Source organism: Centroberyx affinis, unplaced genomic scaffold (assembly GCF_046629955.1).
Source record: "Centroberyx affinis isolate AG114_WGS23_722 - 3 ecotype Tasmania unplaced genomic scaffold, CSIRO-AGI_Caff_v1 ptg000364l_1, whole genome shotgun sequence".
NCBI lineage: Eukaryota > Metazoa > Chordata > Actinopteri > Beryciformes > Berycidae > Centroberyx > Centroberyx affinis.
Window position 1 is genome coordinate 96,300 of NW_027279035.1, and position 27,971 is coordinate 124,270.

At 41.7% G+C, this 27,971-nt stretch overlaps 1 protein-coding gene across 1 annotated transcript; it reads left to right on the forward strand.

The window, feature by feature from the left end:
* Nucleotides 1-627: 627 nt before the first annotated feature.
* On the forward strand, nt 628-27,926 carry clip1b (CAP-GLY domain containing linker protein 1b). Its single transcript, XM_071515672.1, has 23 exons — nt 628-717; nt 4,060-4,256; nt 5,450-5,830; nt 5,924-6,057; nt 6,216-6,340; nt 6,577-6,778; nt 6,893-7,090; nt 7,926-8,029; nt 8,217-8,277; nt 9,743-9,847; nt 11,183-11,344; nt 11,671-11,766; nt 12,160-12,217; nt 12,345-12,442; nt 13,842-13,916; nt 18,942-19,048; nt 21,662-21,707; nt 21,925-21,968; nt 24,427-24,514; nt 24,645-24,810; nt 24,947-24,999; nt 25,773-25,885; nt 25,993-27,926. The coding sequence occupies exons 2-23, from the start codon at nt 4,169-4,171 to the stop codon at nt 26,231-26,233; spliced, it is 2,745 nt and encodes a 914-aa protein (XP_071371773.1). The 5' UTR covers nt 628-717; nt 4,060-4,168; the 3' UTR covers nt 26,234-27,926.
* The last annotated feature ends 45 nt before the right edge of the window (nt 27,927-27,971 follow it).

Sequence of the window (27,971 nt, forward strand, 5' to 3'; positions counted from 1 at the left end):
GTCAAACGGTTTTAGAAGAATCACTTCAGTTACTATTCACAACCACTGTCAACGACAGAGTCCGTGTTTGTCTGCGGTTCACAGATACAGCCTTGTGGCTCAGCCAGAGTGAAGTTCAGATGGCTGCCTTCAAGTGCTGTTGGAAATATCGGAATTCCGAATAAACGTACATGAAACACTCAACAACACAGTAAAGAGCAATGGGAAAATGAGAAATTTATGTGATACAAGAAGCTTTAAGGGGCGGAAAGCATGGAAGTCGAGTCAAGTGATGTGGAAGCGATGCTATTTATTATTCTATGTTGTTTGTCATTGAGGACATAGTTGTTATCCTTGCATGTTTCAATTTCCACTCTTAGTTTGAATCTTAATTGTCACTATTTTTATTTAATAAATCAATTAACCATCACTACATGATATGCAGGTTCTCCTCTTCATTCTGCCGTTGCAGGACAGACCAGCTCTATGCCGCCTGATTTCTAACAAAAGAACAGCCACCAAACAAACCGCTTCAGTGCGCGACAAATGTTATTTACGACCTCGCAGTTTACGATGAGCACACGAAGGCAGCACAAGTTTCTAAGGTGACGTCAGGGTCTGTCAGGCTGGGCTGGGCAGGGAAGGGAAGAGCGGCTTGATATTAAATCTAGCGGTACAAGGTACGCTGCACTTATTCACGGCGTCCGTAACAGAAACCCGTTTCATCAGAAAGACCAAGTAAGCCATCACAGTAACTTTTCTTACGCTCGTCTACTTTTATTTTATTTTTATATTCTGTGAGTAGCTCGCCAGTTGCCTAACGTTAACCTCAGTTATGCTATCTCGCTAATCTCTAGCTAGCTAGCATTCGCAGCCAGGAGCGAATTCCAGCAGGGACTGGGAGCTACAGACTGGGGCCCTGGCTAGTACCTGGAACAAATATGGCATGAGGGAGGCTTAAACACTTGGAAAGCATTGTAAATCACTACCAAATGACCTGTTCGATTAATGTAAGCACCGTGAAATTGAATTTACAGTATGTTGAGGGAAAAGGAGTGTTGTGGATGAGTTACACCTTTACAGAGATGCACGTATTGCAGCAAGTAGAAGGAGCCCAAACAGAAACAACATGAGCCAGTCTCATCTGTTTGTCATGTAAAATAATGCACGTCTCTGTGATGATATCGGAAAGCTCAAATGCTTCTTTCCTATTAACATCGCCATGTAAGGCTAGAGACAAATGAACACTAGTCTGTGATGCTATCAGACACTGGCTGCACGACATCAATTTTTGACAGCTGTAGGTGTGCATGTTGTTTTGGTCTGGCAGCGCTGGCTGGGCGGGGGGAGGAGCGTTGAGCCACACAGCTGACAAGCCATCTCGTTTTACCTGGTCATTGCATTGGATCAGTCTGACACATTACCTTTATTATTCTGCTATTGTGTAATCATTACGCTATAGTGCGTGTAATGTTGACAACAAAAGAAAAACTTGTGCAACAGGAAAAACCAAGGAACTCTTCTTCTATCAAAAAAAAAAAATTCTTTATTAGGGTGGCACACCAACAAGGAGATCTAAAAACAAATTAGCCACGATGAAGATACTCATCCCAAACGCGAAAGTGTGGCTAATATGTGTTTAGATTTCCTTTTTGGTGTGCCACCCTGATAAAGGCATTTTTAATTAATAGAGGAAGAGTGACTTGGTTTTCCTTCCTCATGTTTTTTCTCGTCAGAGCCCCATCCAAGGAGTACCTTCCAACTATTTCGCTCTTTTTCAACTCAGGCAGCGCTCCAGACATTGTGCCATTCTTCCTAAAAAAAAAAAAAGAAACTTCTGCATTGTCAGCTGTCAAACAAAATACCAACAGGAAGACATTATAAACACAACTCTGACAACCTGTTATTACTGTCACACGTCTCTGCTACAGGCTAACTTCAGTGTAAGCAAAAACATCTTGAAAACACAGCCCATACAATGTGAAACATGTAACGTCTGTCTAAAGCTAGTGGTGGTCACAATCAGTCTGCCTGTTTTCCAGTAAAACGGCAACATGGTCAGGCTGCTGCCCAACACCTCACTAAGTGATTATCAGCACTGAATAGGATGAAATCGATTAAATAGTTATGAAACGATGTGATGAATTCCAGAGACAGAGAAGTGGTGTAGTATGCAAAGACATTCAGACATTTATGAGTGTATTAACAGTCTTGAGTAATAATAAATAGCTTGGTAATAAATAGTAACATCAGTAGGCTGACAGACAGTTGTGCAGGAGGTGTTATGCAGCGTCATGCAGCTACTTCATGGATTGCATTTGACAGCAGGGCGGACAACAGATTTAAGCGTGTCCTCCAGTCTGTGGTGGAGGGTGGGAAGATGCTTTTGATTGCTGACCTGTAAAATTGCTGTGAGACATTGAGCTTGCAGCAGCAGGAACTGACTTTGTTGGACTTCTAAGCTGGAGGTGTTTTCCTCCCATTTGACGGTGTTGGTAACAGTGGAAACTAGGAGCATGAATGATTCAGCTCAGAGTTCAAGTTCACAGTTGAGCCACTGACTTCCAGTGGGTGATGAGCAGGCGGATTCCTTCAGAGGTCAGTCTTCATCCCCACGATTTTGAGCTAGTTTATCCCCAGGTTGATGTTGGCGCCCTATGATGTGAGACGGTCCAGCCTTCTCCTGTGTATGGACTCCTCATTAGGCTCGCTGGGGTGGTTTTGTCCTTAAACTTGGCACTGTAATGGACAAGTGACAACATGTACAGTCAGTCGTGTACATGGAGTGAAAGAGGGAAGAGTGTACACATTCCCAGATGCCCAGACATAGATGTAATAGGTTGCAAATTCCTTTTTTTAAATTATTATGATCATATATTACTTTTTTTTGCCTTTATTAATAGATAGTAGTAGACAGAGATCTACTACTAAACTCCACTCAACTATGGCCTCCATAAAGGCATTTAGGTAGGGTTTTTATATGTGGATTATGTGGAATAATTTCTTAATAACATACATATGCAGAGCCCAATTTGTCCTGTGTTTTTCTTGTATAGTGCAATTCTACTTGTTGTTTGTTTTGGTGCACAGTGTCCTCTCTGTGTTGTGTGAGTAGTGTTTGTGAGTAAGCAATCTGCAGTTGTTGTTGCTAAGTCTGGCTGTTGTTTTCAGTGTTCATGCTGGTATTGGTACCATGAAGTTGCTACCAATATACAACAATGTTTTTGATTCCATGAATAAATTTCATTTCAGGTTCAAATTTTGCAATTTGCGTCTGCAAATGAATGCACATCAAAATATTTCATTAGAAAGTGTCCAGTTGTATAGCTTTAGACATCTCTTTTTAAAATGATTAGGTTAGATACTTTATGTTATTTATATGCTTAGTTTTGATGAATGTGTTGCTTTGTTACATTTGCTAGCATCGCAAGCTAGCTTTGTGACAATAAAGTAAACCTTACAGTGCAATACTTTTTGTATTTTCAGTTCCCTCTTTTCAAAGTATGCTAAATGGTAATCTCCCAGAAGAAGGCAAGAGCTATTTTTTAACTATGTTCAATATTTAGAGCTTGCCAATGTATTAAAGGCATTTTAATTTTTTCTACCTCAAGTTGAATGCCTTCCCCATTTTCTTTCTGACCAATATTTATCCTCTGCCAAAGAGCACTTTCTTGTTATTTGATACAGTTGATAGTTTCAAGAAGTCTTTTTTCTGTGCTAAATGGTTGTTTTCTTTGGTGGTAGCCTATTTCTATTTGTTGGTTTGTTGCATTTCTAATACTATGTTGTGTTTTTCTGAGTTTACTTCATTACATTTTTAGTTGTATTATTTATGTCATACGTGGACTGGTATTTTTACAGAATTCAAAATTTTGGTAATGTGACAACTCTAATTCCAAGCAGATGCGTCCATACAAATGGATTATTCTAACAGATGTGTAGTTATTAAAGAGAAACATTTTAAAAACTAAACATTTATATAGTAAAGATTTTATCATAGGATGACTTTGGAAAGAGGAAAACTTTGAAAGTTTTTTCCCATTTAATTGATTCGGTGTATATTTTTATTTGGTTTTTCAGCTCTATTCCGTCAAGTTGGGGCATTGTTGGGTGGTGGGGAAGGCCGAGTCCCCCACCTTGATCAGGCCAGACGCCCCGCAGCTCCCCACCCCTGGACAGACAAGGAGCCATGAGTACAGGGAAGCCTAGTGGACTCAAACCTCCCAGCAAAATAGTCCGCCCAGCTGGGGTGCCAACGAGGACATCCCCCTCCTCTGGTGAGAACCACAAGAAATTATTCAAATAATAGATGAGGTTCAATAACCGTGGAGGACATGATGAGTAATTCTCTATTATTTTAGCTTTCATAATGTTATGTCAGAATGTAATGAGTAATGATCACATTCAAATCAGCCTAATCCTATCACACACAGTAAACCACAGACAGTCCTAAACAGGAAACTTAAAGGAAAATACTGCTTTTTCTATTTAAGATGACTTCCTTTTTCACCTCTATTGTACCATAATGTGATTTCCTGTTGCATGGGTTTGTGGTCATACTTTGCGGCATGGTACCTTTGATTCTCTGTATTTGTTTATACTTGTTATTCTCAGTTGTAATATCATGTGCAATATTGACTTTTACAGTGTAGCAACAGTGTTATCACATTCATCAACATGCCTTCATATAGTACAGAGAAAAAAATAAAATTAAATCAAAAAATTAAATAAAAAGGGAAGGGCGAGAGAGCATCTGACAGTAAATTCTTGTAGACACTGAAGGGGTCAGTTATTATTGTGAAAGAAATAATAAAAAAGAAAGAGAGTGCAATAGTTTAAAGAAAAAATGCAGCGACAAAAAGAGTTCTCACTGCATTAATAAACCCATTTCAGGTCTCCATCTTTTAATAAATTTACATTTTTTTTTACATTTTCTGAATTCCCTTGAAGTATTTGAACATGTCACTAAGTGTGCCTCTGAGCACACTTCCTCCCATGCTTCCTGCGATATTTCTTGTTGCATTTCAGCCTCCCATCTCTCTTTTACAGAGAGATAGAAACTACAGTAGAAACTTAGGATATAAACTGGAGTTCATCTTCTCATTCATTTTCCCCATTTGCAAATTTATCAGGAGCTGCTCAAATGCAGTGGGTTTGATTATAACGCTACTGGTCAGGAACAACAAATAATTTCTATAACTGAAGTGATCTCTGCTCAGTTTACTTTGATTGCTGATGCTTTCAGATACAATATATACTCTGTCTATAGAGCATCACAAAAGATTTGAGGAGAAAAAGCTCAATCAATAACTGGTATTTTCCTTCTGCTAATTGTTAGTAGCATGGTTCATGGTAAAGGATCATTATTGCTGCAGAAGAAGAGATGCTACTGTAGTTATTGCAGTGCCCTGGAGTTAGATGATAGTCAAAAGTAGTGAATAGTGGCTATAAAGCATAATTGTTATTTCAGGTACTCCAAAGCCGGTTCCTCCAGAGAAGCCCCCTGGCGGCGGGACCTCCCCAACCCAGGATGGCGCTGGGGACTTTCAGCTAGGGGAGAGGGTCTGGGTCAATGGCAACAAGCCTGGGTATGTGCAGTTCGTTGGGGGCACGCAGTTTGCCCCCGGGCAGTGGGCAGGCATCGTGCTGGATGAGCCTATTGGGAAGAACGACGGGTCGGTGGCAGGGTTCAGGTACTTCCAGTGTGAGGACGGGAGGGGGATATTCACGCGGCCTTCAAAACTATCCAGGACTGCGCTTCCAGAGAAGGAGGCGAACGGGGGGCAGGCCAGCCCAGCACAAGCAGCCTCCGCAACAAGCGAGCCTGCACCTGCTGGCACTACCTCAACCGGTAACGTCGAGGAAAATAAATGCAGATAAACAAAGATTTGTACTTGTTTTGTGATATCATGTAAGCACACTAAACATTGTATTCTTGGTTCAGTTCAAGGCACTGGCGTAAAGACAAGCGGCACACTTAACCGAACGCTCACCGCCAGCGAGTCGGTGTCTAACCTTTCAGAGACAGACTCGGCCAAGAAGAACAGAAGAGAGCTGAGGCTGGGAGACCGTGTGCTGGTGAGATGCTCAGTGTTTGAACCCGTCCTTAATTGCAAACCAAGATTAACAGCAATGAGCAGCAATTTACTAATTCAGCCAGACTTAACAATTATACTGTCTTACAATCATTTTTTTCTCAACATTGTGTCTCTGCTTGTTTGTGTGTTTGTGTGCAGGTGGGGGGTACCAAGGCAGGAGTAGTACGGTTTCTGGGTGAGACAGACTTTGCCAAAGGAGAGTGGTGTGGGGTGGAACTGGACGAACCGCTCGGCAAGAATGATGGAGCCGTTGCAGGAACCAGGTAGAGCATGAGCTGAGACGTATAAAGTCTCAGCTCAGTTGCTACTTAGCAGGTTGCTAAGTAGCAATCTGCAGGATATCAGCTTTTGTTCCACAAGTGACAAAGATCCTTGTTAACACAATTCTGTAATTACTATTAAAGGAAAAACCTCCCAAACCAGTTAATATCAGTTGTTCTGTTGAGGTTTCAGTCGGTGCCTGGCTGTATGGTACAACTCCTCTTCTTTGTCTTCTCAGATACTTTCAGTGCTTGCCCAGGTACGGCCTGTTCGCTCCGGTCCACAAGGTGACACGCATCGGCTTCCCCTGCACCACCCCTACCAAGGCTAAGAGCTCACGGAGGAGGTCTACCCTCAAGAGGAGCCCCAGCGCCTCCTCCATAAGCTCGCTCAGCTCCGTCACCTCCTCTGTCAGCGGCAAGCCCAGCCGAGCAGGACTGGTAAGACCCACGCAATGCTCTGCTCGCGCTCTAAAAGATGTCTTGTCGCTCTGGAAAACAGCATCAGCCAAAATGCATGAAATGTGAAACGTGAATGCGTCTGTCTCCGTCCAGCTGACAGAGACGTCCTCTCGGTACGCCCGTAAGATTTCCGGCACCACGGCGCTGCAGGAGGCTCTGAAGGAGAAGCAGCAGCACATTGAGCAGCTGCTGGCCGAGAGGGACCTGGAGCGATGCGAGGTGGCAAAGGCAACTAGCCACGCGGGAGAGGTGCAGCAGGAGCTGGCCCTGCTGAGGAAGGGACAGGATCAGGTCAGATACGTCACATCAGTGTGCCAGCTGCTGTCAAACAAGAGCATAGGCTAACAATTATGACTAAATTATAAACATGCAGTTTTGCAAGAATTTCACTTACATTTTGTACCCCATTTATTTGATAAATAAAGAATTGTTTATAATGCTAAAACCTATTATCAAGCAGTTGTCAGTTCATGATACTTTCACCCTTGTCTTTTATTGCTTATGTCTACCACAATCCTAAGAACTGCTTGAAGAATCACTTTGCCAATTTCAAAGATTCTATCTAATTTGTTTTTTGGCTAAACATGGCTATAGCTACAGAATCAAACTCAAATTTTCACTTGTGAAACTACTTTCTATCAACAGTATATCAGTGTACTGTGTTTTAGGATATATCTGAGGTACGCTAGAGCTACATCTTTGAAATATTTATGCCCTGGCAAATATTAGCTCTGAGTCAGTAGGTCATCATGCTATAAATGTCAGGTTTTCTACAAAGTGCATTATACAGTGGAAGTCATTGTAAAAGTGTCCCCAGCCTGTTGCCTGGTAGAACCACACTGTAATAACAAAGTGAAAAGTAGGACTTTTAATTAGTGGCTTCATTGGTACACCCATCCCTGTCTACCACTTTGTGGAGCAGCTGAAAACTTCAATCCAAGATTAATTAAGTCTGAATCTTTCCTTTTAGAAGCTCAAGTTCTCTGTCAGTCTATTTAATATCAAATTATATTAATTCTGCTACAGCTACTACTACTAAAATATGAACTTATTAATTGTAATATTATAATAATTATATTATTAATGTATATTAATGTCCTATGGAATTGTATTATGTGTGTGTCAGTATGCGGTGGAGATGGAGGCCAAGCTGGATCAGCTGCGAGCCCTGGTGGAAGCAGCAGATCGAGACAAGGTGGAGCTGCTCAACCAGCTGGAGGAGGAGAAGAGGTGAGTGGTGTGGGTGAACCTGTAGTCTGAACACGGTACAACCACACCATTAAACTACAATGGACTACAACTAACATGGGTACACTAGGTTTAAAACACATTTCTCTGCGCCACCATCAGATATGTACAGATACTGTTATTTTCATAGAGGCAAAATCGAAAGAATATTACTATCCCCGTTTGACAGGAAAGTGGAGGATCTACAGTTTCGTGTAGAAGAGGCATGCATCACCAAAGGAGACCTTGAGGTAACCAATACTGTAGTCTCTCTCTCTCTCTCTCTCTCTCTCTATCTCTCTCCCTATCTCTATCTCTCTCTCTCTCTCTCTCTCTCTCTCTCTCTCTCTCTCTCTCTCTCTCTCTCTCAAAACTGAGTTAGGCAGAGGTTGACCGATTATGGGTTTTTCAAGGCCACTACAGATTTTTTGAGTACAATAAAATTGATAATACTTTATCAGCTTTTAGAATAGAAAATACAATTGTGAGCTTATGTTTACTCTGAATGAAATGTTAAATATACTCCTCTGGAATTAAATAGAATAAGATATAGCGGCACTCTGTCAAGCCACATGTAAATGGAATTAAAACAATTATCAGGCAAGTTGTTTTTATAATATTTTTGTGTGAATGCTTGACAAATTAGGTGAATGTAGTCATTGAATTTATTGTACTTTACCGATTTGTTTTTACCCCAAAATAAGATTAAGATTACGCTGATTAAGCGTAACTAAAAACAAAAATATTATTGAGAGACAGCTCCAGCGAACAGTGCCCGTGAATACTCTGATAGATTTTCAATGCCATAGCACATAATCAGTGCTCACATCCACTTACTACTGATTATGTATTCAAGCTTTTATCAGCCGAACTCATAAATCGGTCGACCTCAAGTCTTACTGTACGTGACTTAACCTCGGTGTGGATTTATTTCGGTTTAAGTTTAATTCCCAACTATTGTTGCTCTCTGTTCTAATGTTGTTTAATACCAAATGAAACGACTCTAAATGCTAAATAACTGGCCACTGATTAGCATTACCTCTGAGCATTTCCTTTTAAATCATAAGAACTGATGATTTAATCAATCATTCTCGCCAAGCTGTTTGTTTTTCCTGCATTCTTTGAATCATTAAATCGCTTTGTCTTGTTCGGACACTCGTCTCTCTTCCTGCTCCTTTATTATTATTCATTCGTGCTTAATTCATATAATCCTCCTGTCCCGCATTTCTACCCATTTGCAGCGCTTGCATTCCCAGTCTCACTTGATCTTTTCGCCTGTTTCGTGTCTGCCTTGCCTTGAGTCTTTTCACATGCTTTCATCTTGCTCCCTTGCCTGTATTGTCTGCATCCTCTTCACTCTTTGGAGAAATCGATGTCTGAAGACTTAGATCTATGTCTCTCCCTGGACACTGGAATAGAAGCAAACAGGTGTCAGTCTTCAGTGAGAGTCTTCAGAACAGACTGAGCAAATGACTTAAGAATCAGTCTGATCTGGATTAAGTTTGTTATTGGACTTAATTCTCATCACTAGTCCATTGTTCACGGCCCTTTGCTATAATTGAAACACTGAGACTCATCAGTGTTTTCTTACTTACCGGTCTTCTCTTTTAAGTTATGTCTTGTTGTCCTCTTTCTGTCTGTGGCACAAAGCTGGCATGTCAGTGTTGCATTGGTGTATGTTCTCCTTCTCTTCCTCTTGCTCTCTCTTACTAACAGACGCAGACCAGACTGGAGCATGCCCACATAAAGGAGCTTGAGCAGAGCCTGCTCTTTGAAAAGACCAAAGCTGAAAAACTCCAGAGGGATTTAGAGGACACTAGGGTAATGCTGGAAATCTGTCCCAGTCCCACAGTAGGGCTGGGCGATGTGCTTTTCCCCAGTAGGCTTAATAATGATAATGATGTGCAGCATCCTTAGCCTTGACATAGGGATATTAATATCTCATTGGGCCTTGAGCTTTTCTTATCACCCCGTTTTATCATGCCAATTTATGCGCAACGTGTGTGCGTGCCTGCATGCGTGCATTATGTTTAACAATTGCAAGTCAGATTGCAAGCTGCTTCCTAAACTTTGTTTATAAAGTCTTACCTCTGTCACAGCTGTGCACCAGACACCAGTGCAGTGTTGTTAGACCCCTGAGGTCAAAGGAGGTTCTGGTCCATACAAGTGAGCCTTTGAATAAGTGAGATTTAGGTAAATCAGTCAAGTACATACGGGAACCTTGGTTTATGTTGTCTTTTTTGGGACTAGAGAATTCACAGATTTAGCAACACCCCAATATTTATCTACTTGAATGGAGAGGGCAGTAAAGAAAGAACCGGCACCACAACAGACCTCTGGTGAAATTTGATTTGATCTGTTTATCAGACTTGGACCAGATTGTAATTGCAGCAGTGTGGCCTAAAAGGTAGTCCTTTAACCAGAAGGACCAAGGTTTGAACCCCCGTGAGATCAAGTGTCTGCCATGCAGAAGTGTTCCTGAGAAAGTCACTGAATCCCTAGTTGCATCTGGTTCTCTTTTTGGTGGCTGAACCTGTGCTCTGGTCTCCCTATGGAGTGGGACAGGTAAAGAGTTGAATTTCCTTCTCAGGAATCAAGAGTGTCTAAAAACAAAGTATGGTTTGTTTTAGCCTTCCTAGGTACCAGATGGATGGAGTTTGACATGGGGTTTGGTTTTAAATTTAGTATACCTTCTATGATTAGGGTCCACCCTGATGCTTGGCAAGAAATCGAGGACATCACTGAAGGTCTATTTATTCGATTCTTTAATTCTCTATGTAGTGTAGGTTATTTAGTTTGATAATTAATACACTTTTCTGTTTCTGTCTGCATAAAATTGTGTCCCTTTGCTGTTAGATATGTTAGGGTATCATATTTAAATGTTTTTAATCCAACAGAGAAAGTAGCAGGAAACAGTTTCTTTATCAAATTCGTTAATTTAATTCATTTAAACTCGCAGTGAGTGACATCCAATTTTTTGCTTGTGTCTTTTTATTGGTGAATCCCACCCATCTCGTACTCCAAGCAGGTTAAAGCAGTTGTAAATATTTATTTGCAGTTACTATTCGGCCCAGCTATAGTGTCTGTTATTCTCTTCTCTCTGTCCTGTCTCCCTCTGCCTCGCCCTCATGCTTCCTCTCTGCGTCGTCCCTGCAGGTGGCCACGGTGTCTGAGCGCTCCAGGATCATGGAGTTGGAGAGGGAGGTAGCGGACCTCCAGCTCAGGCTCCGGGCGTCCCAGCAGACAGAGGACGCCGTGTCTCTGTCCCAGCAGCAGCTCGGCAACCTCAAGGCCCAGGCACAGTCTCAGGAGAAAAAGGTGGGTGGAGGGTATCATAGACAGTGACAATTTTTTCCAACACTGATGTTCTGCTGAGCCAGTACTGAACCACTGCACAATAACGCTAGCTTGTAAAATGCATTACTCATCGGCGTCATGGTCATATAATTTATGCCATGATGGCACGATTGCAGCAAGTTCTATTTACAGCCCTCCTTTCAGCCCTTATTGTAACTAGGACAATGTCCTTGATATGTGTGGTTTGTTTAAGCTACCACCATAATGCATAATGTATAGCTCTGCTCGGATGTACGTGTGCATGGGTCTCCCTGTCCCCTACTATGTGTTCTATATGTCCCATACAGATCAGTGAGCTGAGTGTCGACCTGGAGAGCAAACAGAAAGAGCTTCAGTCTGTGCAGCAAGATAAGAGCTCTCTAGAACAGCAGCTAACTAGCCTGGTGAGAACACACACACACACACACACACACACACACACACACACAGAGGATATAAGAAGGCAAGAAATTCACTGCAAAATAATCATGAATAATCACATAAACACAGAGTATCGATAATGTATTGTTTCTGCAGTACAGAGACAGTTATGTGACATTCAAAAGAGGATAATGCTTGTAACTGTAAAGTCGCCCAGGCATTCCTTTCCCATGTTTACGTCAAAGTGTTTGCTCTTGGGCATCATGAAAGCGACCCCGTCGAGAGAGGCAGCGTTTTATGCGCAAAAACTCGCATGTTTTCTAGACATAGTCATCTTTCCCTGGCTAGCTCCAGGTGGAAGAATGTTACTATGCACGTGTTGAGCTTGCAGTGAAGCTGCCGTTTCATCATTTCAGAGACAAAAGCTTGACATAGCCGAGGACGAGAGCAGAAGAACAGCAAAGATCATGCAAGGTAAACACATGAGACTTATTTATGTTTATGCACATTCGAAATGCATTTTTTGTCAAGACGGCCTATGCTTTGGGAGAAGTGCTGAATAAGAAATGTTAGTTGATGTTGTCCCCTTGTTTTCTGTCAGAGCTAGAGAAGAGTGTGGAGCAGGTGAATAAAGACCACCAAACCCAGAAAGAGGAGAGCCATCGCACAGAGAAAGAGCTCCAAGACCAGCTGACACAGGTAGGTTTACATGTGTAGTCATTCTTGTGTACAGTTTTCAGGGAATGTAGTAGAGCATGATTTTTGTACAGCACAAGACTTAATTGAAAACACAGTCATTGAAACATACAAAAGCCACACAATGATACCATCCGCCTTAACCTCATTTAATCGGTCCCCTTATTACCGTGCATACACTGCACACAAAAGAGCCTGAGAGGGGATGTTTCTTGTTCTGCAGTCTGTGAATTGAGTCAGACTTCTGGCTCTGTCTAGAGCTAACTGTCTGTGAATGCCGTAGCTGATGAATCAGCTTTTTGGCATTTTGCAGACTCCCACCAAGATAGACCCACTCGACGAGCTTAAACTGCTTCTGGCTGTCAACAGATTTCAACCAATTATTGGTGGAATTCTAGAAAGTTTATTTTAGCCGTAGATGAAAGCATCATTATACTGAAAATTTCACAACCAAATAAAAGTTTTGATTGAATAGAAAGGACCCTTAAGTAGTCTTTCCTTTCCTTAAATAATCTTCATTTCCAGGGTGCGTTCATTCATACCTGTTGAAGCACTCCCACTCTAAAGCTGACTATGGCTTCAGGCTACTGTAACACTGTTAATACATTACAAACACCCACATGCACACATTACCCTCTCCTGTTTGAGTTTAATATAATGTATAAAAGTATATTTCTCACATGGTTGCTTGCAATACTCGCAAGGTATGAACAAAGTTATTTACAGAATCAACTATTAATCAAAGTAATATAATAGGATAAAATTATGGCAAGTGTGTTGACGATTTAAAAATAACATTACCAACAAGTATTTCCTCAGGCACATTCTTCCAAAGTTTAAGTAATGAGGGACATTTCTTCTCTCAGTGTCTGTTATATGAATCTGCGTGCTTTGGGCCCAGTGTGAAGTGGACTTCTGAAGTGGGAAAAGAGGCAGTGGAGCTGGGGGGTGGGAGGGGGGGTGGGGGCTTTTGCCCTAAGGTCAGAAGAAAATTAGGCGAAACAGCTTTCATGTATTCTGCTCTCTCTTCATGGAATTCATTACAAATGGATGTAAAAGTGAAATAGCTGAAGAATCTTGAGGAGCTGTCTTTCCTTTTCTTAGCCGTTTATATTTTTATACATTTTGACTTCGGTCTTAACTTCTGTGTGAGTTTGATTGTTTTTTGCTTTTGTACATCATTGTTGTGTGTTGTTGATGTGCAATTTCTTGGATTGTCCTGATATTGCTTTCCTGGTCAGGTATCCCTTGCAAAGAGATTTGAAATCTCAATGGGACTATCTGGTTAAATGAAAGTTAAATAAATAAAAAACTTTCAGAACTCAGAATTTGCAATGGCCACTATAGGATGATGTGAAGCTAAAAGTAGTTATTATTATTGATGATCCATTATGTTTTTCAGGCTGCTGAGAAGTCAGAGAGGACAGACCAGTCACTTGAGCAACTGACCAAAGAGAAGAGGGCACTGGAGACTCAGGTAAGCAGGAGCTAAATGGAAATGTATGGGGAGATACAGTATGTAGCTGCAATAGAAGACTGTGAATCCCACTGTCTCTGATGTCACCGTGTTGTCATTCGTATGCAAATATAAGCCTTTTATTAAGTTCCATTTTAGTCCTTGGTCTTCTAGTTTTTATGGCAGTGGCGGTTCAGGCATTTTATCTATGATTCTTATGTAAAGTTGCGTGTGTATGTTTGTGTGTATGTATGTGTGCATGTGTATTTATGTGTGTTTGCACCCCTGTGAGTGGATGTGCATGTGCACATGCATAAGATAAGCTTCTCAGGCCTGCAGGCTTTTTATTTCATATTCACATCAGGATTCCCACATTGACTGCGTGTGACGGTGCAAGCACTGGTCATCACATTGAATCAGCCATGCATGAAATGCTGTGGGCCATCACTCTTTCTCTCTCTCTCTCTCTCTTCCCTCTCACCCTCTTGCATCCTTCTCAGCCAACCTCACTGTTATCTGTACCTTGGTCCTTTTACCATTTCCTACTAAATCCAAACTGTTCTTCTAAATGTTCAATTCATTCAATCTGGTGCTCTCTAGTGCCCCCTTTCTAAATGTCTGCGCAATAATATGTGTATTTCTCTATTGCTCGCTCTCTCTCTCTCTCTCTCTCTCTCACGCCGGGTTCAGACCGCAAGCGTAAGCGCCGCGAAGCGCCGCGAAGCGGAGCCAGTTTCCTTTCGGCGCCCATGTTAACCGATTTGACCGTTCAGACCGGGCGCGCCGCGCCGCGCCTCGGCGCGGAGCTCCGCGGCCGGCTCGCGATCTGGAGCGCCAGTTTCGGCGTCTGGTCTATTTTCTCCGCGAGCCGCGGCGCGCATTTCACAGGAAAACGCCATAGAAAACACTATAGATGGTCATATCTCCATTATATCACCACAGAATCACAAATATATTAAATTATCAACTTACCAGGGTCTTCACTGTTGTTGTTGATGAATCAATCTGCACTGATGCAAGTTTTAAATGCAATACATTGTAGGATGATGATCTATCTGGTTTTGAATTATCACTTGTCTTTTGAAAATTGCATCTGTTATTGAGTTACCACAAAAGTAAACAAGGATACATGTTTAAGTTTGTTTATTTATAGGCTACTTAATTTATTTAGGCCTATATGTCATTATTTAAAGAGACAGAGATAGAGAGAGGGGGAGCGAGAGATAGCTCGGTCCCCTAGGCTTTCCTAATTATTGCCTGATCACAAGTCACGACTCTTGCTGAGAAAACAAACAAATAAACGTGACAGCTTTGATATGAGGGAGTTTGTGAAGAAAGGGGGAAATTAAGAAGATGGAAAATATAAAGTTCATCCCTGATGTGGAAAAGTCCAGTGAGCTGTCAGCAGTGTTTCTACAAGGACAGCAGTGAACAGATGAAGCTTTGGTGGCTGTTGGAACACAGTGTCAGCAGCTACAGCCTGTTTCCACAGGGTTTTCTCCTCCTGTAGAGCAGAATCGCTTGGTGACCGGCGCGGAGAAATGCGCGTCTGGTGTGAACAGCCAGGCTCCTGCTCGCGCGTGAATTGACGCTTTGCGGCGCTTCGCGGCGCTTACGCTTGCGGTCTGAACCCGGCGTCACCCCCCTCATAAGCACCCTACCTCCATCTCTCTGTTGTGTGGACATACTGACCCCAGCTGCCGGTATGCTCCAGATGGTCAGTCTCATGACAGCAGTTGAAATGGATAGGAGATTAGAGCGGAGATAGAGACAGACCATAAGTACACACACACACACACACACACACACACACACAGAATGTAGAGGGACACACACTATCGGCCTCAGGCTTTACCTCCCTCTACTGACTGCTTTGTGTTTGGTACTATTTTTGTCATTCCATTAACCGTTTTCTCACACTGCATGTCAGTACCGCGACAGTACTCTCCTGCTGTGCTTCTGTAATGATTTAAAGAGGAATTTCTTTGAATTTCGATAGATTTTTAGATAACACAGTTACATATGTCTTTAATTTGCTACGATCTATCACAAGATTTCAGTTATAGGGCCTAATAGTCCATTTGCTACTTCTAACTTTGCTCAAACACTTCCTTGTTTACATTGCTTGTTGCCAGTCTGTGAATATAAGTGATAATTGTGATTTTTCATTCCTTGGACTGCTGACAGCTATTTTTTAATGCTTATGTTGACACACTTCCAAAAGTTGTGATGCCGGATGGGAGATATCACAGTCTACCAAAAAGTCCCACATGTTCCACTTATAATTACCACTAGGAGAGTGACGTGACGTCTTTTCACAGCAGTCAGCAGTTTGTATGTAGAATTAGAATTAACAGAAAATATTCCTCTTCCTCTGAGAAAACTTTTTTTTTGGGCACCGTCACAGTCACAGTTTGATTTCAAATTGATTATCATTGGAGTGTCATAAATTATTATGTATATATATATATGGCATTACAAATTAAGTTTACAAATAAAGCTAACTCATTTCTGACAGACAGGCAGGGGTGTTCATTGGCACAACTGAACTGTCCGAGGGCAAAGGATGACATACATAAAGGTTGGAGTGAATGACAGTTCAATATATTTTAGATGCACATGCATAGAGGATGCCAAAAGGATCAATATAACATGGGCACCATTAACAAAGAGAAAAGATTTTGTGACTATGCGGTCATAAAAGTCTTCTCAAATTGAGACAGTGTTGCATAGCAGCAGTTCTATCTCTGTGGAGTAAAAAACACACTTATGGACGCAAATGCACACATTGTAGAGCATTTGTGCAGGGATGCTCTTATGTCAGCCCCTATTTTCTCCCTTGCGCATCCATGGTCCCGTAGGCTGTGATGTAATCCTGCACATGTCAGAGTGAGCTGTAGTGTGTGTGTGTGTGTGTTTGTGTGTGTGTGAGTGTGTGAGTGTGTGTGTGTGTGTGTGTGTGTGTGTGTGTGGTGATGCCTGGTTGGGCAGAACATTGCTTTAGTGAATGGACGGTTGACCCAAGAATTGCTTCTGCTGTCTCGTGCTGTCAGACCTCTGGTGGACCCTGTGTTTACGGATGCCACAACACAATGTTGCAGCGCATCATTATTACAGTGTCAGAGTCTACGGTATGAGTGACAGCCGGTTTTGTCATACATCTGTAATGTAAAGCATAGCAATGTTGACAAGTAGATAGCAGCTGATGCCTCTAATCTGTGATTGGGAACCATGAATGAATGGTGAACCTTTTGGAGGAGTGTGTATGGTGTCGGAGGGAGAGGAAGCAAAATTGTGAACAGCAGACGGTGGGGGTGAGTGTGGGAGGAGCTTATGAGGGCTTACATAACGGCAGTGCTTTGCCTCTTTAATGCGAGTGTGAGAGCGAGGGAGGGAGGGCGCTCAGGCGACACGCTCTCGTTTTCTCCCTCTCCGGCGTGCGCGACGGGGGATGAGAGCTGATGGTTTATTGATGCCTAGCTGGTGCTAGTCTGTGCATGTTATAGGTAGAGGGAGAGTGGCGGGATAGCAACAACGCTGCTGTGTTTAGCAGAGGGTGAGAAGCGGCAGTGGTGAGCTTGGGGCCAGCTCTGTAGGTATGGACATAGCTGCTCTGCATCAGGGCTACTCCAGCAGCATCTACTCCCCTCGCTACCAGGTAGGGTTAATGTTTTGTCCTCATTATCCCTTTCCTATAGAGATCCACATGTGCTTTCACTGAATTAAACTCAACCTGATATTTATACCACTGGGTTTACCTGACAACTCTATTGAAGTTCCACACTTGAAAGAATCCACATTTCAGCCCAGGCTTCAGACTGATAGGAAAACATGTTTAGTGCAGTTCTCCACCACGACAACATTTTACTGTCAGTGTGAGTAGAAAGAGGCGGTTAGCAGGCATAGGCATTCACTTTGTTTATGTGTAGTCTTTCTGCTGTTCCACTTGCTCTAATGAGCTCTTGTAAATGGGTAGCTGATACGATCAGTGTGCTATTGTGGGTGTTGATTGACTTTATATAGGATTATGTACTGTAGTCTGTTCTTGTCATGTCTAGTTCAGGCATGTGCCATAAACAAGCGCTGAAGTCTCAGATTGGCACTGACAGCATCCTCAGACAGTACAGATAACTGTGTGTGTGTGTGTGTGTGTTCTGTAGACTAGTTCTTGCTTCTGAGATGCACATAAATATTGACGTGTTAGAGGCAGCAACTTTGATCAGCAACTCACATGGAAGGCAGCAGAAACAGTGTTGATGACACCGCTGACAATGTGTTAATGTGCAAGAGAAACATACTGCAGATGGCTTGCAGTTTGGCTTGTCATGCATGGGGATTTCATTTCATTTTCATCCGATGCCAGCCACAGTGAAGGCACTGATTCGGAAACCATACTTGTTGTTAGTCTTTTAAATTAATTATTGACCAGTGCTATTTTAAAGCTGGTGAGATCACAGCACTTCACGTGTCTGAGACGCGGTTTGAACAGTCAGACTCTATTACGCAAGAGCTTTAATAGCGAAAGTAATGTAAAACTTAAAAAATAAAATGAATGAAAAATAAAAACGTTTGCCCGAGGTTTTCATACATTAGAAGAAACTACTGTATGTTATGTCTCTGTGGGTTTATATTTGGATTCACATTGTTTTAACCTGTGAATGGGGTCTCAATGTATTATCTGTTTTAAATATAATCTAACTCTAGCTTTTTGGAAGATGCAAAAGTCTTAAATGAGATGTGAGGATGTGTTGATTGACTCTGTGGTATATAGCATGGAAAGATAAATACTGTTGTTAACTATAAAAATTACTTGTAGTATCTTCTTTGGTAAACAGCCTCCAGAGACTGTGTGAGACGGTTAAATGAGGATGCATCTATTTCTGTAAACCACATCAGTCTAACTGCAGTAATGCTTAATGTATGTGGCAAAGCATTAAGAGGAGCATGAAGAGAGCAATTCATCCTCCAGTGAGGGGCTTTGTTGTTCTTTTTTTCAGTATTTCTTCTGTCTCCCTTTCCTTTCCCCCGTCTCTGTGACTTCTGCAGCTCGAGGCTCTGACCCAGCAGAACTCCAAATACCAGGAAGAGCTCAGTCTCTCTAAGGAGCGGAGCAGCTCGGAAAACCAACGTATTGGAATTCTCTGCAAGGAAATGTAAGTGCTCACGGTGACCAGTGTGTTTCCTCCTCGTTTGTGTCTCCTTCAAATGTGACTCCAGCCAGCCAGTTCATTAGATTGGTGTGGTTTCTAGAGATGGTTGATGGGAAACCAACGCAGAAAACAGATGTATCATAGAAAGCGACATATTTTTATCTTTATTGCCAGTTTTTGGTACAGGGTAAAAAATATTCCATCTTTTTACCGCATGCTTTTTACCTCGCTTTGTTGTGGTTGTGGTGGATCTCCAGCCTGATGTGGTGGTCTATTTATAGACTGGTGTGTAGCTGGATGTGTGTCTCTCTGTGTGCACGTGCGGAGGTATGTAGTGTGTGTATGTGTGTGTTTGTGTGTGTGTGTGTTTTAAGCAGTCATTCTGCCACACCTCCCCTGAGTCATCAGGGCCCTGAGCGGTGATGTCAGAGCTCCAGATGGATATAATTGGCTGAATTGTAGTCATTAGTATGTAGCATCCTGAAGGAGGACAAGCGGGAGATGGAGATGCCATCACATTTCTGTTAGCTATAGCTTGTAACTACATGCAGTAAAAAGCTATTTCATCTTCCTCAAGAACAGCCCATTCATTCCCTCAGTATCGATAGATTATAGATATAGATTCTTATATGTCTGTTTTTCTATGTCAATAAGAAATGAATCGATATAGATGAGGGTGTTAAATGCCTTGGCTGTCTGATGATGACAGACGTAGCTTGGTTATATCCCCCCCCCCCCCCTCCCCGTCCCGTCCTCACAATGTGTTCCTCCATCCTATCTGAGGCGCGTCCTTCCTCAGCCTCCTGCTGGGAATGTTATGTAATCCCCCCCGTCTCTCCTCCTAGGACCGCCTGGCTCCAACATGGCCACTACTCTCACTATGACCTCAGTGTGTGTGTGTGACTGTGTGTGTGTCTCTGTTTGACTCCGCTTGTGTGTGTTTGTTTGTGTGGAGTCAATGTGGCTTTGTGGCATCTGAGAGAAACAGAGTGTTTTTGTGTTTGCGTTTGTTAGTGCTGTGTGAAGTGCAGATTGGTTTATATTGGAGACAATAAAAAAGCCTAGATGAGAAGTGAGACCATGGTCTTTCAATGTGTTTTTATTTTATGATTGTGACCCATCTTAGCCATTTGCTGAAATTGCATTTGGCTTTTGCGGTTAGCGATGTACTGCATGCATAAAAAGGTACTTGCTATAATATACATTCATCTACATTGTAAAATTTTGGATTAGCTTGGAAATGTAACTAAATAGTGGAGCAACTGAGTTCAAGTTGGTTTACCCTCCACTACATCTCTTGTTATATTAGAATATAATTTTTAATATCCATCTAAATCAGTTTCTCGTTCACCCTCACAGAAAGAAACAGCAGGGAATTTTCATTTATACAGATTTGAACTGTATAAACGAAAACGTATTTGTGCACTGCAATTCGGCGGCATACCCCTTTAAATCAGCCTCCTCCCTGCTCTATTTGAAGGGATGATGCTACAGAGGCATGGTGAATGTAATTATACAGCAGACAGCTGAATTCTTCACCCAGATGGTGCTCAGACTGGGCTATTTGTCACACGCAGCTTCAGAGTTCTCCCTATGACACAAATCCTAAGAATGACCCGAATGGAGCTAAACTGGATTTCTCTAGCAAAGCATTTGGTTTCACGATCCAAAAATATCCATATTCATAAATTCCCAGACGACACCATTTTCAGCACTACTATCATAGCATCTTGCATTCAGGGGAGTAGACGTACTATATCACCACTGGATCTTAGCACTGTGGAGTGAATAAACCACTGGGTTTTACAGTTGTCAAATCCTTTAAGATGTTTAAAATAAGATGGTACAGTAGTGCTACATGAGCAGCAGGGATAGATAGATAGACAGATGGCTTTTTGAATGATGGGAACTAGTCTGTAGATTCCAAAGCCAAGCTATTTCAGTGGGTATACCAGTAGCAAAGATGAGATAACTACACAGATTTACTATTAAATTAGAATCAACTCAAGATGTTTGTAGTCCAAACTGTTATTTCCCGTGACTTTAATTTAATGTCTTATTTACTTAAATAAATGACTAGAATAAATTATATACTGCTAAGCCAATGCATTTTCCCATAGGCTTGGTTTGCTTTAATGCAGTATTTCTACAGCAATATGTTTATGTACATGAAATGTGAAACTTTAAAAGGCACTGGAACATTTGGAGAAAGATATGCATATATAAAAAATTACTGTTTCTATTACCTGATTTTGGGGGTTTTGTCAAAACCCCCATCATTTTTGCACATTACTCTGACATGTGTACTTCAGAATATAATCTGACCAAGTTAAATGCACAAAAAATCTGAGCAGGTGCAACTGCATTAGCACCACAGCAAGCATTCTGTAGATCCTGACCTCAGTGTTTCAGCTTGAAGTGTGTGTGTGTGTGTGTGTGTGTGTGTTTAACAGATGTGAACAGACAGTTAACATCTGGCACCACATCAGAGTGAAACAGATGAGCAGACTTGCTCTCAGTCTGAGAATGTGTTACATTGATATCACAGAGAATTGAATGTACATTCAGTGCAGCACGTACAGTATGTCATTACTCCTTTCTCCTTCCTCCACTCAGTGAGGAGCTGAAGCTGGCCTCGCAGAAGTCTCAGCATCTTGAGGAGGTACTGACCTTTCCTAAAACTCATACAAATTTCATATTATGGGAACAATGTTTCTTTCATCCTGTAATAGATCATGGTTTGTTGAGCCAGAAACCCTGTTTTGATTAATAGGTTTTGGCATAGTGAGGATTGACCACCTGCTGTACTGAACTCTTAAAGCTGAGACGTTTTAGCCTGCTTTTAAATGCCTCTATAATTGTGTGTGTTTGTGTCTCAGCGCAACGTGGACCGTAACAGCCAACAGCCAGACATGAGAAACAGGTAAGAAACTAGGAAAGACAAATACTGAAATTCTTTCTTATATTAATGCGCCCTATATGCTCAAGCAATCTTTACACAGAATTATCCTGCCACTGCCAAATGCACTGTTTCTATTATCTCAACTGTTCTGGACCATAAAAGGTCCCATATGGTGTAAAACAGGACTCCCCTTGCCTCTGTGATGATAAAGTAGTTGGATGGTCTATCTAAACATGGTGAAAGTATCAAAACGCACGGTCGCCCAATAAGTCCACACAATCCATATTAGAAAAGCGAGCCTCTAAACGAGCCGTTTGGACTTCTGTAACTTTGTGGCGTCACAAAGGTTCGCTCATTATCATTTTTGTAAGAAATAATAGACTAACAAAGTGTTTTTTTCAAAGCGGTTGAGCGGTTGTCATTGTTTATTACCGGAGAGTTTTCCTACCTGTAGCTGCTAGGCCGCGGTGTCTCACGTTTCACTCTTGAAACGGTTAGCCAATCAGAACAGAGGGGTCGTTAATATTAATGAGCCTTAAAGACACAGCAACATAAACAGCCTGTTCTTGGTAAGGCTCAGAAAGATGCTGGAAAATGAACGTGTAAAAATGGATTGAGAGTGTTTTTGGTACATGACACCACACACACAGCTTTTAATGGACCTCAAGACATAAAATACAACACTAGAAAGTGGAGAATATGGGACCTTTAATGTGCTCTGATGTTCTCCATGATTTAGTGGTGGAAGCAACAGCTTTTGCACTCCATTGCAGATTTACTTTAATGTGACTTTTAGGAGCACAAGGTATAAAAATTGGATATTGGTGCCTTTTTAAAAATCCATGTGGATGTGGCATTACCATTTAATTAATGATGATAGATTCCCCAGAAACTACAGTCTGTCTCAAATTTATTTGCCATGTACATTTACAATTTTATATGGTAATTGGTGCAAAATCATAAAAACAGTTTGCCATATCTGAAGGACAACAGCGTTTCCTCTGAGAATTTTGGACATCTGATAGGACAGTTAGATGTATGTCTCTCTTGTGTATCTAGATATGTTTGATACAAGTTAATGCTAATCATTAGTTTGCTTAATAAAAATATGGCTTTAGTTTCTACATTTTTACATTTTGTTGTTGTGAGACCTTTTTTAAGCCCAAGTTTAAGTCTGGGAATCAAAAGAAGCTATGAATGGCACTTCTGTCTGTACTTTCTGCATTTTCTGCCAATTAGAATGGACACTCAGTCTTTGTGTAGTCTGACTGGTCTGTAATCAAAGGATTAAGCCCTACTTAAAATATCCCACCGCTAACACTGCTAATGCCAGAACAGCGATGGAGGCAGAGAATGAATGTTAAACGACTGGAGAAATGATAGATCAATAGATAGATAGATGAGGCAAGATGACAGATAGGGATCACAGATTTGTGATAGAAGCTCGGAGAGACAGAAGTGAAGAGAGAGGGTTATGAAGAGGAGCTGACAGGACGGCGGTGACGGCCAGAGGGAAATTAAGAGGTGATGGACAATTAGAGCAGAAATAATAGCTGTGGAGGGAGAGCGTGCCTCCCCTCTCAAGTGAATATGAAGAGACAGGCAGACAGTCAGCTTGTGTGATTCAACACAACTACCTGCTTCACATCCAATAACATGTATCGAGATGGGTCTAACTGAGGTATTGTAGGTATGTCATCTGATAAGATTGGCTGCAGGTTTGGTTCAGAAAAAGATGTGAAAGCTCAGCCATTGCCCTTTATAATTGATAATGGAGTTAAGATCCACAGTACTGTTAATCCATTGAGCCACAGCTAAGCTGATTCTTGCTTGTGTAATATTAGCTGTGAGCGAAATCATATTGTACCTGTGTAATTTGTTAAAGCAGTACATTTATGTTGAATCAACAAAGCACTTAAGTTTCTGGCCATTTTATTATTTACTTATGCATAAGTAAATACAGCAAATTATTCACAGAAGCTGGATTTTATAACTCCATAAACATTGGTTCGATTCAAGAACAAGTTGGACTTGGATGACTACAATCACAGGACCTGTATATGCCATATTATATATTGTTTCCAAGGAAATCTTCATAAGTATCATATAAAATTTAGAGTTGACTTGGCACAGATGAAATGAGAAAAAAAAAGTGGGAGCTAAAGCGCTTCCTTCTCTCCTAGAATTTCACCTTTGATAAACAGCCTTGTTCTTCATTATTTGGGGTTCCTTCCCAGCTGTTTCTGTGCAGCATCTATCTCAAGTTTGACTTCAGTGCAGCTTGGGAGCAGTCTTGTTTCTCCAAGCCTACTGAAGTCTATTTTTGCAAGCTCCTTTTCTCTCTCTTTCTGTCTCTCTCACACAAACACACATATACACACACTCACACACCTATAGAGTAATGATCTGTTTCTGTCAGTCCCAGAGTGGGGTTTAGTGTGGACTTCTGCATCAAATTATTCTCTCACTCTTTCTACAGAGAAACAGAGGGGGAAATAAACTTCCAGAAATCTACTGGAGCCTTAATCTCAGACAAGGACCAGGAGCTGGAAACTCTGAGGAATGAGGTACAACACACACACACACACACATATACTCTGTCTTCTTGGTTCTTAAGAACACCACTTTGATCTTATGTAAACTCAACCGTGCGAGAGACCTATCTGTTTGATGGTTATTGCTGCTTCGTCCCCGTAGATTGCAGTGCTGCGAGGAGAAAACGCCGTGGCCAAGACCCTGCAGTCTGCCGTGGAGACCCTGGAGAGAGACAAAGCCCAGCTGCAGAGCCGCGTTCACAGCCTAGAGCAGAGGCTCATGGGAACGCAGGCCTCGGAGGGAGAAGACAGAGAGGCTCCGTCCGCAGGTGAGGAGATGAGCTGCGATTCTTCGCGACTCCCCGAATGATGCGTTACCCGAGGTTTGATCAGAGTGTCTGTGCTGTTCTGGTGAAGATAGTTGAGTTTCAGCCTGTTTTCTGGTTTTCACTTTCGCTTCTGCAGGCGATGCGGCTCTGGACCGGCTGAGAGAAGAGAAGGAGTTTGCTGAGGGACAGGTACGGCTTATCCAAATGCATCTCATGTCTATATCAAACTTGATCATGTTCTCATCTGTGCCATGTAAACCTTCACATCAGTGTCATTTGGTTCATGGATTGAACCCTTTATTTAATCAGGTAGTCTCACTGAGATCAAAATCTATTTTTCAAGAAAGGACAAGAAGACAAGTTCAGTCACAAAAACATTCGAACAACAGAGACAGACTATAAGAGACAATCACATGAATCGATGCAAATGTTAGAGATTAAAGCTTTAAAATCAGTCTATACTGAAACAAGAATATGCCAGAAATGAATGCTTTAAAAACACCCAGGGGAAGAACAGAGTCTAATTTCTAAAGCCCTTTGCAAATCATTCAGTTTATAAGGTGCATAGTAACGGGACCCAGCCTTGCCAAGTTCTGTATTTATGGGTGCAGTGACTAAAACGAACCAGTCCTGTGATCTGGTGCTGTAGTTACTGGATTTAAAAGCAAGCAGAGGGGAAAGACATTGTGGGAGCTTTGAAAGTAGAGTTTTATAGATGAATATAATGCAGTGCAAATCCCTTCTTGTTCTCAAAGAAGACCAACTCATTTTCTCACAATGGGTGAGTATGAAATGTATTGATAAACTGCATCTAGCGGCTTTAGAGCGGAAGGGGCAGAATGCATAATACAGAATATCTCCAGAGAGGGTTGTACAGTGATTTGGACGATTTGCTTCTGTGCAAGAATCCAGTTTTAATTTTGACTTTATGCGTCTGGCCGTTGTCCGGTCGTCTCCCGCAGATCAACTTTCTGAACAGCGTGATTGTGGACCTGCAGCGGAAGAACGAGGAGCTGAAGGTCAAGCTGAAGAAGATGGCCCTGGCCGAGTTCAACGGCAACGACGGGACAGACGGGTGAGACACGCAGACACCCATGATTGTAATGACGACATCTCTGTTAACACTGAGCAGACTTGACACCCGTTATTCCCCTCTTCTCCCCCCCCCCTCCCGTGGCCCAGGCTGGACGAGGGCGTGTCGAAGCGGGAGAAGAAGCCCCCCCCGGCTCCGCGCCTCTTCTGCGACATCTGCGACTGCTTCGACCTCCACGACACGGAGGACTGCCCCACGCAGGCCCAGAGCCCCGACTCGGTGCCCCACTCCACCTACCACGGCAACCCGGCCAACGAGAGGCCCTACTGCGACATCTGCGAGGCCTTCGGGCACGCCACCGAGTCCTGCAACGACGATCAGACCTTCTAGAGGTTTCCGCAACCGACGGCGAACTCTTTAACTCCATTCTAACCCGTTACCCTCTCCCTTTATTACAGCTCCTGCCGTCCAAGCTCATGCCTGACACTAGGCCCCCCGCACAGCCAAACAACAGATTTTCCATATGTATTTTTATATTGTATTTATGTATATCACTGTCATCCACCGTCCTTATCTAAATCCTCTATCCCACTAAAAGACTCAAAAAGCTAAACTGTTCTGAATATAACGCAGAATGCTCGTCCAAATATGCTGCTTTGGTGCAATATCGATGTTTTGTAAGAAAAGGGATCCATCCTCTGCACTTATTTGTTTTTAATGTGTGTTCTTTTGCGTTTTATTTTGTTTTTAAATATAGCATGGGTGATGTTCGACATCCGCTCTTATCAGGCTTTATTTGTTAAGTAACAAAAAAAAAGAGAGAACACAGTTAAGCACAGTTAAAACCGAAGGGAAAATGAAGCACCAGACTGACGCTTAATGCCTCATGACATTCCTGTCTTCTGTATGACATTCCATTGTCTTTACGGCTGAAAACCAATCAGAGAACAATACTGCCATGTCAGATGTTTTACAAAGGCCTTCTGTGGTAACCTGTGGAAAAGTATTGGAGGACACAACAATACTGTGCAAGTATTTAGCGTAAATTCCCCTAATAGATAGTATATCTAACAACAGTTTAATCACAAACGATTGCGTTCGTATACTTAAGCACATTATGTATTAGAGAGATTTTCATGAAGGAACTATACAGCGTTATTGCGTACTTGCACTCCTTTTCCATAGGTTAATATACAGGTTAACATACTAGAATAAGGCCACTGTAAAGTAGATACTGAGGGTTTGTTTTAGCTGGTGATGAAGTTGCGTTATGTTATTTATTCTGTCTGGTTATGAGGTTGGTGTATTCGAGATCTGTCACGAACCACAGTGATATGCATACAGGGAAATAAGCTACTAGGACTACTGTATTATAAATGGGATTTTAAAACACGTCCTGCTACATGTTAGAGGAACCCACCCAGATGAAGACTATAGAATCCTCTAGTAACGTTGTATTGCACTGTCCACTTTAAAGATTCAACATTCAAGACACTTAAAAACTCTTATTCTAAAGCAAAAAACATTGGTATTTTATCATAAAGGTCAATACAGATTAGTAAAAATATGTACTGTCCCATTTTATATTGCCTGTGGATTTCATATATTGTCCTCTTAAAATTATACCTGTATAGCGACGTGAATTTGAATTATCTTAATGTTCTTAAGCACAAGTTTGGATCATATTGAATCTTCCGATGTAACAATGTATAGTATATGTGACTAACTAATTGACACTTTTCTTTGTAAATATCGATCAGAAATTTCCTTCTGATAAATGTGCACATAGTGCCATGGAACAAAAAATATCTCTTTTGTGTACTGTATTTTATTTTTCTGCCGTGTTGATAAGATTGACATTGTATGATACGGATGTTTCCACTCCGGGGAAAAGCCCACCTGTATAGATATTGACTTTTAACACATTGTGTACTTTCTACTTCAGTAAGTGATGCGTCTAACTAGTGCAATGTTTTATATGTAACACTTTCAGGCACGTCTATAAATGGTTTCTTAAGTGTTCAAACCATTTACAGATGTGGATGTATTGTAACATGTCACTGTTTTCTATGTACTGTGTAGTCCTAACAGTTCAATAGAAATACTATGAAAAAATACACTGTATCTG

Coding starts and splice junctions, on each gene's coding strand:
- clip1b (XM_071515672.1), top strand. CDS start 4,169: ATGAGTACAGGGAAGCCTAGTGGACTCAAACCTCCCAGCAAAATAGTC. Junction 19,049..21,661: donor GGAATTCTCTGCAAGGAAAT/GTAAGTGCTCAC, acceptor TCCTCCACTCAG/TGAGGAGCTGAAGCTGGCCT. Junction 24,811..24,946: donor CAGAGAGGCTCCGTCCGCAG/GTGAGGAGATGA, acceptor TCGCTTCTGCAG/GCGATGCGGCTCTGGACCGG.